This window comes from Cariama cristata, unplaced genomic scaffold, assembly GCF_000690535.1.
Source record: "Cariama cristata isolate BGI_N322 unplaced genomic scaffold, ASM69053v1 scaffold43363, whole genome shotgun sequence".
Lineage (NCBI taxonomy): Eukaryota > Metazoa > Chordata > Aves > Cariamiformes > Cariamidae > Cariama > Cariama cristata.
In genome coordinates this window covers 1-11052 of record NW_009607450.1, presented here as the reverse complement: position 1 = coordinate 11052, position 11052 = coordinate 1, and the positions used below count along the sequence as shown (strand labels likewise).

General features: G+C 38.0%; 1 protein-coding gene across 1 annotated transcript; it reads left to right on the top strand.

Annotated features, from left to right (window-relative positions):
- Positions 1-2232: 2232 nt before the first annotated feature.
- Positions 2233-7969, top strand: PPM1F (protein phosphatase, Mg2+/Mn2+ dependent, 1F). Its single transcript, XM_009696711.1, has 6 exons — positions 2233-2347; positions 3069-3268; positions 3902-4090; positions 5262-5405; positions 6353-6446; positions 7596-7969. The coding sequence occupies exons 1-6, from the start codon at positions 2233-2235 to the stop codon at positions 7967-7969; spliced, it is 1116 nt and encodes a 371-aa protein (XP_009695013.1).
- The last annotated feature ends 3083 nt before the right edge of the window (positions 7970-11052 follow it).

Below are 11052 nucleotides of genomic sequence, written 5' to 3'. Positions count from 1 at the left end.
GGCCCGGCTCTGCTCTGCTGGGCCTGGAGCCTCCCAGCGCCTCCGTATAGAACCAGCTTGCCGGTACGTTCCGCTGGCCTTCAGATTCGCGAGGGTGCCTCTTCCAGTCGCTTCGAGTTCAGTCTCCCCAGGCTGCCCTACTTCTGCACTCCATGTTCAGTTGTGTCTGTCTGTCTGTGAGCAATCACATGGATTTCACTGCAACTAATCTCACCTGGAGCTGGACTCTGCCTGAGATGAGGAGCTGGCAAATAAGAATTTTGTGTGACTAGATCATGGCATTTGTAAGATCATAAAGTACAGGCAGCAGTGCTAGAGCATGGCTTTGTGCAGGGGAAACCGAAGGAGATCAAGGTACTGATCTTCCATAACTACAAGCTCTATATTATGTTTGCAGCAATGACTGTAAGGCATGTGGTAAGATATACCATTGTCAAAAGTGATATAAAAGCATCTTTCTTATTGTCTCATTTACATCAGACAGAATTGTATCTTACTGTGTTGTTACTTGGTGCTCCAGTAGTGTATCTTTATTTCCTGTAGCTCAACCATTATAGGAAAATAAGGAACAGCATATTGTAACTCACATATGATAATTACATAGGTTTTCTGCACAAATATTTCACAAAGCAGCTGCAAACTGGTCATCAGAGCATCTTGCAGTCACTCTGTTGGGGACCCTTCGTTGACTCTTATGTAATTATCTTTGAGGTGAACTGTAGCAGTAATGTAAGATGTGAACTGCTATGTATTTGTGAGCCTAGGATTATAATTTCTAGTTCTGGGTCTTATGAAAATCTTGGACCCATGGACCTTCAGTTAATGAACCTTATCTGAACAGCTAAGAAATTGTAATGTTTAGAAACAGTGAGTAATGAAGCACTTGATAGGACAGAGACATTTTCTTGGTTACAAGCATCTAATGTCTCTGGAATCCTGTATGGTTACATTATACTGGTGACACTTGTACAATAATTCATGCTGCTGTTTTGCTCTAAAGGCCATAAAGATACAGAATTGGAGTCTACTTTTAAGATAGCACAGGCAAAGTCAGAAAATCCTTTTATGAGTTCCATCATGACGTAGTTCAGGTTCTCTCTCACTACTCCTTGTTGACAAATGCCCCAGAACCTTCCCTGTTCTGATGGCTGAAACCTCCTTTAACTTCCATCTTATATATTCCTGTCTATTTTACATTTGTTTGTTCTTGTGTCACCATTGTAATTTGGATCAAATCGCTGTTCAGCATTCCTCTATTGAACATTATGGAAATCTGCTTATTATTCAGGTAGTTGCATTGCCTAATCTCAGCAAGGAATATCTACTTTAAAGGCATTAATTTCTCTGCACGTTTTAGATGGTACTTGTTTTCCCTATCTTGTAATTGCTATTACATGACTTTAACTGTACAACTAGGAGGAACGATGTTCCTTGTGCTACAGCACAGTATGGACTCTGTCTTCCTGCATTGCAATAATAATTCTCTGGCAAAAAAGCATTCTTGGAATGAAAGAGAAGTGATTATATAAAACCAAAGCATGTACGTGTGCCCATATGAGTACCACTGTTTGATGTGGTATACTGCAGAAGAATTGCTGGTGTTAAGGTACCAAATTCTATGTCAGATTTTACAAGCTTAATATTTAAACAGCAATGTGTGTCCAAGTGTTCTGGTCAGTGTTAGTCAAGACATTTACAAATATGTAAACTAATAGCTGTAGACAAGGCTGTCCAAGATGCTGTCCTATTTAATTATATTTGTTTATGGGATGACTTAATATGTAAAGGTTTTAATATCTTGCCCATTCACAAATGCATATTAAGCAAACCAAAAGTAGTTTTGGTTAATATGTAGTGAGTGCTAATCAAAGATCTGTGTTTAAATTTAAACTTCCAATTCTCCAAGCCCAGAGATGCATCTGACGCTGGCGATGTTGGTGAGAAAAAGAAATGCTTGAGAACCAGGAGTTATAAAAAGGAATTCTGAGGAAGCTTTAATGCTAACAGTGTTAGCAGGAGTCAGGGTAAAATAGAAATAGGAAAGATAGTTCATGGACTACAGTTCTTTAGGAAACACATTAGTGACCAGCAACTTATTTTTGCTCTATAGATGATCTTTTCAATGCTTTTTGAAGTTAGTTGATTTAGCATTGAGGCAGGGTTCTTACTCAAATAACAGAATTTTAACTTATTACCTATTCTGAGAGAGACTGTATTGCAAAGCTAGACACAATGCCAAACACCAAACCATTCAGTCTGATGAACAATAAGTTTGGATTAATTGATCTTTGGGACCTATCCAGAAAAGGATTTGAGTGTCTGGCCGGAGCTTTTCACACTATGCTCGGTGGGTGTTTACAGTTCCGCTCTGTAATGACAAAGCAGGAAAGTGGCGGAAGTGTTCTTCTGTCGCTCTAGCTCCTCCAACCATGTGTATTTAAAAAGATAAAGACAACAGCTTAAAATTCTAATCTGTTCAGCTCAACTATGAGTTGAGCTATTGACCTCAGCAAAATATTCTCAGACTTCCTTGTTGTTTCAGTGGAAGTGGTTCAGTAGGACATAACCTGACCCAAAGCCAGGCTAATGCTTTTTCAACCCTTATGTCCAAGACAACAGCAATACAGCAGTCTGCTATCTTGAAGGCTTTTCTGCCTACTTGTTTTTTGTTTTTTTGTTTTTATTCGTAAGGATGCACTCCTACCCCTATATCTTGTGCATTTTACTTACATAATAGTAACATTTATGTATAATATGCAAGACTGATTTTTGGGTCTTTGTTATTATTTTTGCAATGTAATCATCTGCTTGATAAGCCTCTGTTTTGAAAGAGAACTAGTAAGTAAAGAACTTGCTCTTATCCTTAATGTTACACTGTTTTCCATTGCAACTTTCTCTCCACATTATTCTCAGGAGCCTATTTTAATTCCTGCAGAGCCTGAAAGGCAGAGTGCTGAATGTGTGTATGTAGCTCTAAGAAAAGAAACTTGAAGGAAAGACAGGCCAAAAGATGGGGCAATGTAGGAAAATGGGGTACGCAACTTATTGTTTTGTCTTTGTGCTGTCAGTGCTGGATGGAGAGTCGTTGCAGCGCTGCTTCTTTAACAAGCTTCGGGATGTTTGCTTTGAGTGGCAGAAGCAGTTACCACCACTGAGACCACTGAAGCGGTTCCTGCTTGTTTCCATCCATGCCATCCGTAACACTCGACGGAAAATGGAGGACCGCCACGTTCTGCTCCCAGAGTTCAATCAGCTGTTTGGTTTATCGGTAAGTCTGGACAAAACTGGGGAGACCAGTTTGTTAGTTTTTCAACATTCCTGTAAACATAATGACCTAGTGATGGATGATCTGTGAAATGGTAAGAATTTGTTGCCACAAGTTATTTATCGTGTCTGTGCTGGAGCAAGGACTTACTGACTCACATTGCTAGGGGCTAACTACTGCCCTGATAAAGAAGGATCTTGTGACCTTGGGTTTCATGTCATAAGTGATACAGGGAGATGGGAAGTTCACCTAGTGTTATGTTGCTGGAGTTACAATGTTCTTGTGGCTGAGGTAACTGATATATTAAGAAAAGAAGGGGTGAGAACAGCAGTTGTATCAGTACAAGGGCCAATTAATGAAGCTGCAGTGGGACTACATAACCCGCTGTCTGCTGTTTCAATTCGAGATTATTTTCAAGGATGTTAAATGACTAACAGCAAACAAAGAAAAGTAATTCCCCTGCAAAGTACCCATTTCATCCATTTTGCACGTGGGTAAACTGACTTAAATTGCCCTTACCTGTGCAATGTTGTATGGAAGAAGGCCCAGAATAAAGAATCTTTGCTTGCTGGTACCAATCTATGTTTTGGTTTTGAACATGAATATGTCTTCCTCTGTCTCCGTTCCCCCCAAAAGGATGATATTGATCGTGCTTACTTTGCGGTATTTGACGGCCATGGTGGAGTGGATGCTGCCAACTATTCAGCAACCCATTTACATGTAAATGTTGGGCTACACAAAGAAATTGTTAAGAATCCAGCTGAGGCCTTGAAATGCTCTTTCCAGAAGACAGATGAAATGTTTCTTTTCAAAGCCAAAAGAGAGGTGAGTGGGTAGAGATTAATTCCATTGTATTTAAATGACACTGAGAACTGTTGGACAACATGGTATTATCCAGAAAATTCTGGCAGTACAGTTTCTTTGAATCACTGACTTCTTTATGAAATTATGCTGCATGTAAAGGTTTTCTTTCATCAAATTATTTTTTTTTTGAGCAAAAACAAAATGACAGTGCTTGCAAGTTCAAGATGAGTGATTGAAAAGAAGTGTTATGTGGTTTAAATGATCCTGACATAGCAATTATTTGAGAGAACGCTCTGCTGCCTCTTTGCCTAAAGTAGGCAGATTCTAGATGTTCAGTTGTCTTGCCTCTTACCTGGAAAAGGGGTTTCTCTCTTCCTGATAATATGGTCACTGTCTTCCTCTTTCTTGTCCCACCATTAATGTCACAGGTGGTTGTAAGATGAAAAATGTATGCTATGATTTAAATCAGACTCTTCACTTCATTAAGCTTATTGATCAGCTTTGAATCAAGTTGGTATGATGAACATTCTTTCTTCAAATCTACATAATGGAAGGATGGTTTATTATACAGTTTAATGAGAACTCTTTCATTATAGCAGTAACTGAATATGGATGTATTCATTGTTAATATCTTAATTTCTGTCAATGCAGTACAAAAGAGGGACCAGCATCTTCATGAGGTCTGATTCTCGCTAATCTTTACAGGGAATCTAGGACAGTTAGATTCCCTCCTTTGTTGACATCCTCATTTAAATACCCAAGGATAAGGGGAGGTATGCGGAGCAAGGTGTCTGTAGTTGCTGGTGGTAAAGTGGAGAATGTGAAAGGGATTGGGGACACCTGTGTTGGTTTGTGAAACGTTCATACTACTGAAATTCAGTTCCTCTTTCTCTTCTGTGTGTCTCTGTATTTTGAACAATAGATGTCGTAGTCTTCCAGATCAGTTTTGGAATTAATAGAAGAGAAGGAAGAAGATAACATAGGCAGTATTAGCCATCTGCATGTTAGAATATGTAAATAGTTTATTTCAAGTCTGTCTAATAACTTGTACCTTTTTTTCAGGTACCTGAGTTATGATTGGCAGGTCTACTCTGCTGCATTAAAGTGTGATTAAACTTAGGTTTACGATATTGCTATGTAGCTTAGTAGGGCTTGTTGAATATTCACCTAACATACCTGTTTTCTTCTGTAGAAGCTGCGGAGTGGTACAACAGGTGTATCTGCATTGATTGTAGGGAACAAGCTACACATAGCATGGCTAGGGGACTCGCAGGTAATGCTTGTGCAGCAAGGAAAAGCTGTGACATTAATGGAACCGCACAAACCAGAAAGAGAAGTAAGTCTGACTTGTTTTTTTCTCTCATGTGTGTTGTCAGAATCTCTCTTGAAACCTTTTTGGAATCAAGCCTTCTTAAATGTTTGGTGCTTTACATAATTACGTATATTGTATGGTAGGATTCAGAGCGTTGACAATTTCTTTTTTTCCATCCACTCCTGTATCTTGAAAAGGTCATCGCTACAACTATGCCCTCTTGAAAGTACTGATGGTACTGGTAGTCCTGACTTCAGTTCCTGCTCAGACTGTCTTTTCAAAATTTGTAGTAATCAAAAACTTTCACAGGATTTTTCTGTGTGTGTGAATTTAAAACTGCCTGTACAGATTAATTTATTAATTTGAGATTAATAGCTATTTAAAATGTTAGCATAATGCAAATCTTTCATAATATGCTATACTGTCATTCAAAAGCTAATAATAATCTACTAGCCTAACTGGCTTAAAGTGTATTGCATTTTCTATGTATTTCAAGTAGCCAGGTATTTTATTACATGAAATTTGGTGTGGATCTTGCGAGTTTAGATAGCATTGCATGACCCTTTGCCTTCATAGCATGAATATTTGTAAAAACTGAGCGGTTAAAGGAGTATCAATGCATTATTGTTACATAGTCTAGTTATCTTGTTTTTTATTCCAAATACTTACATATTTACCCAATTGCTGTATGGGATGGGAAGAAGTGGCAGGAAAGGGTAAGAATTCTGTGTTTTTGTGGACACACCATGGTATGGTTGGGAAGTAGGTGGGTTGTTTCCGGTAATCTTAAGTGCATGTTTCCCAGTTAGATTATGATACGTGTATTTGCTATATTCATAGTATAAATACAGAAGCTAAAGCAGCTCTTGGGTTTAGATTTTGTCTTTTTTTCCTCTTTGATTGGGTAACAAAAAGGTCAGTAAGCCATGGGTAGACTTTCAGTATAAAAATTGTATTCTACTGTTTTTCAGGATGAGAAAGCACGTATTGAGACTCTGGGTGGTTGTGTAACCTATATGGACTGCTGGCGGGTTAATGGTACCCTGGCTGTTTCCAGAGCAATTGGTAAGATAAACTATCAGAATTGGTATAGTTCAGATTAAATTTGATTAAAACACACCACTTGAGACTGTATGTTTACTGTAAATGACGTTTTGCTCAGCATCGACCAAGTAGTAAGCCACTCTTACTGTCTTTGCCATAAGGCTAGCTTACAGCTACATAGCTTACGTAGCTTGCAGCTACTTAATTTTACTGATTTTTACCATAATAGAATATTGGGGTTTTTTACATACTAGCAATGGCAGCCCTAATTCTTTTATACTTCTAAGTCATTTGCTTTTTGTAAATGTCTTTGATGCTATGGTGTTCTACAGTAGCTTAACAATGTAGAGTATTTAATTTGTAAAAGTAGAAGAAGTAATAAATGTTCATCTAGCCTTCTTTATGTGTCTGAATGTTTGCTTTGTGGGTTTTTTTGTCCACTTTAATATTAAATATATCTTTCTCCTGACCGCAGTTCTTAAGTCAGTTCGCTGCATCCTCCTTCAAATCACACATATCCAGCAATTTAGGGCATTTTAATTTTAGTATTCCAGAATCTTATTAAACAAGCTTACTTTGCTACTCGCCTATTAGGGCAAAAAGAGAAAAGACCTTAGGCAAGTACAGTAGATAACTGTAATATATGAGTGGAAGCAAATTAGTATAAATTTGCATGATACTATTTGGATCAATAGCAACCCATGTTTAATAATTATGTCCATTTGAAACTGATGCACTAAACACAATGAGCAGATTCTTACGACATTGTGATGTGTATCTGGATAGGTAAGAAAAATCTTATTTTCATAGCATTCTGAAGGCTGTACAAGAGGCACACCTGCAAAATGAAGGCCTGACTATCTCCTTGCACAAATACATTTCAGAGAGAAAAAACTTTGAAAGAATTTCCTTAGTTTCCCTGCAAAATTAGGAAAGCATGAATTAGAGTAACTCCTTAGAAGCACACTGGATTTAGGTAGGTTCGAAGCGTTCTTAAGAAACAAAGGCCTTCCCTGCTTATTCCATAGCTTTTCACTACTCTTGTCCTGCATCAGGTACCTCTGGAATATGATCTGGATGTCCTTGAGGATGGTAAAAGCAATTGGTGGGTGAAGAAGTGACTGTTTACATTTGAAGTGATAAAGCCTTTGTTTTGATTGTTTGTCTTAGGTGACATATGTCAGAAACCTTACATCTCTGGTGATGCGGATGGAGATTCATTTGAGCTGAATGGTTCTGAAGATTACTTGCTTCTAGCCTGCGATGGATTCTTTGATGCTATCAAGCCATATGAGGTTGTAGACTTGGTCCTAGATCATTTAATGCAAACCAAAGGAGTGGGTGTCAAAGCAGCAGAAAGACTGGTGGCTGCTGCAAAGGAAAATGGATCCAGTGATAACATCACTGTTCTGGTGGTGTTCTTGAGGGATCCTCAGGACATCTTGGCAGACTGTCTCAGAGACCCTAAGAGCCCTGGGGCTGGTGATGATGCTCGGAGCTCACCCTTTAATTTCCTCAGCTGTGAGGCAGCAGCGACACAGTGACAAAATCTCCTTAATCAGAATGTTCAGATAAGTTCATGGAAGGAACTGCTGTCCACTGAAGAAGCCTCTAATACAATAGGCAAAATGTGTCAGGAAAAAACTGACAAATGGACAAACATTTAACAGAAAAGCAAGACTCCTTTTACTGAGTTCCCATTTGTGTTTTCCTTCTTTTCCTCTCCCTTCAAAAAACACTGAGCAGATGTGGAGATTTGTACAGCTATTTCGTGTCTGGGACCAGACTTCTAAAGCATGTCCCAGGGCTGCTGGTCATATCCCTCTGCCCTGGAAGTGGTAAGAAACCATAATATGTATAAGCTAATGGGTGAGAATACCCGTTTGTGAATTCTGAGTGAAAATTTAAATTAGCGCTTAAAAAGATTGCTGTATGTTGTATTTAATTGTGATGTTACTTTGGAGACTGGGATGAGAGAAACTGTCACCTTTACAGAAAAGCTTGTTACTGTGTATGGCCTGTAGGAACAGGCTTGGTGCGTGCAAGACTGGGTGACGTGATTATGTTGTGTAAGTTGCTTTTGTTTTGTACCAAAGATGATATTACAAGAATGATGCGGCCTCTTTATTCAAACAGAGACATTTGATTTTGTGTATATGGGGAGGAGAAAATGAAACAATGCTCCAGAAAAGGAGCAAGAAAGCTAACTAGAAATATCCCAGGCAAAATGATGCAAAATCATCTGCTTTCTGGGGTGCTTTGGTTTATAAACTGGAATCCAATATTTAACTGCACTGGATTATTTCTCCCTATCAAACATGCTTTATTGGCTGTTTGACAACCTGAAACAACAAGACCCTTATTGTATTTGAGAGAGATCTTTACAGTATGTATGCTATAGCAGTTAAATATGCTCTGTTTCTGCCACTTTTTAGTATACTATAACAAATGAGAATTTTATTTTTATTAAGTGTTTATTTGTTTATTTCTTGAACTTTACAGTTGGAGGAGTTTTTTGCAGTGTTACTTTATTTTGTTGTGGTTTTTATTTAAATTAGAATTTTAAAGTGGCTGTGTATTATCTGGTTTTAAAAACTGACTACCCTCAAGTGCCTTAAATATTTCACCCAAGGATTTCTGGCTTCCTATTGTATTCTGGTGAGCCAGTTTATAGTGTTTTTAAAATGTGACTTTTTTATTTCATTAATACTAATGTTTAATGCACTTAAATGTTTCATTTTTGTGAATGATTTTAGTGGGAAATAGGTTTCAAGAAAACATCTTTTTCATTGTTGCCAAATCTTGTGGCTTGTAGTAAAAGCTTCACAATACTTACTGTGACTTACGCCCTGCTCCGTGCAAAAAGGTCTGGTTAGTTAATCATAAAGTAACAATCTGAGTCATTGTGACTTTCACTTAGATACACTTCTGACCTTCACAAGAAAATTTAATAACACAAACTAGAAACAATTTAGTAACAGGTTTTGATTAATAGAGGGTTAATTTGGCCATGCTTCATGAACTTTTGGGGTCTGAAAAACCTTCTATTAATAACACAAACTAGAAACAATTTAGTAACAGGTTTTGATTAATAGAGGGTTAATTTGGCCATGCTGGGTCTGAATAACCTTCTAAGGAGCTGTGAAGCTAAGGTGAGGATGAAAGCATCTTAATGAATGTGTATCTTGTTGTGCGACTGTTACATCCATTACATGCTGGAGCCTCTGGTTGTGTTTTGTCTTGCCTTGCTAGCCTGGCTAGCAGGACTCAACAAGATCCAAGCGCTTAATGGTAAATGTGTTAGTAATTTCTCTATCTAAACAAAAGATGCTTTACATCTGGCAGCAAGACTGTATACCTACTTTAGAAGCACGTGGCATTGCAATATGTCAGTCCTGTGGATTAAAATGTGTTGAACATCAATGTTGCTTAGGGAGGAAATTTAGGTAGAAGAGCTGAGATGGGTAAAAGGAAGAATAGAGCAGCGTTGTTTATGTCCGTGGTGTGCCTGAATCGTTAGCTAGTGTGGGGCAATGCAGTTACCTGTGCAACTTAAGTTTTTTGCTGGATTACTATGAATGATCGTACAGTTTAACATAGAAACCTCCTCAGTGAGCTACCATCTCATTACATAGCAACTCAGACAATGACTTCCCTGTTTTGCTATGCAGCATCAGGAACTTTTCCTCTGAGAAGGTTGCAAGCGCTTTTCTATCCTACATTTTGCTGTCCTAAAGTATGTGGGGAAGGCTTTCTGTGATGGCAACCTGATAGGGTAGGTATTAATTTTTGTAGGGAAGCTACTTCAGTTAAGGAAACCTTTAGAGTTGCGTAGTAATCCCTTTGGATTTACCATCTCCTATCTCTTTCCTTTCTAACCCAGATAGTCAGTGTCATGCTAAATTCTGATGACCACTAATGCCTCTTGGTGCCTTGGAAATAGTTCTCATTATGAATAAAGTAAGAATCATACAGAATAGTTTGATTTCACTGCTATGTGAGGTTTATCAGGAGAGGGGGAAGCTATTGTATTCATGAAGGGAGGTGTGAAATGTTGGTAAGTTCATAGTATGGTTTTGTTTCCTAAATTTGCCAAATTTCCTGACACATGGAGGGAACTGAACAAGCCAAATTCATTGTAATGATCCTTTTATTTCAACATGTTTGGGACGGATTTGCATTACAGAGCAAACAGTCTTAAATCTTTCAATGGATACTTCCAGCTATGTGAGAAGATCCTTTTTTGTTTCAAATTTGATAGATTTCTTTTTTTTTTTTTTTTTATATGGGAGTTATGTGAAATGGACCTTTAGAAAGCTGTCTGTGGTAATCAAAAATTTTAATTCTCAAGCTATGCTCTAGGGAAGAAATTCTGCATTCTGAGAAGCTGTTCCCTTATATAGATGTTTTCATTCTGAATAACCTAGTGCTTGATTTCTTTGAGATCTTAAGTGGATAAGAATAGTCTTTTGGAACTCATACAGATTTCAGCAGGGATAAAGAATATTTCTCTCATTTTCAGAGACTTCTTACTAGCTTTAAAAAGTCTGGTCAGGTCTATGGGAGTTTAACTGGGTTAAAAATGGCAGTTTGTATCCTATCAGTGGATAAATATATAAATATAGTA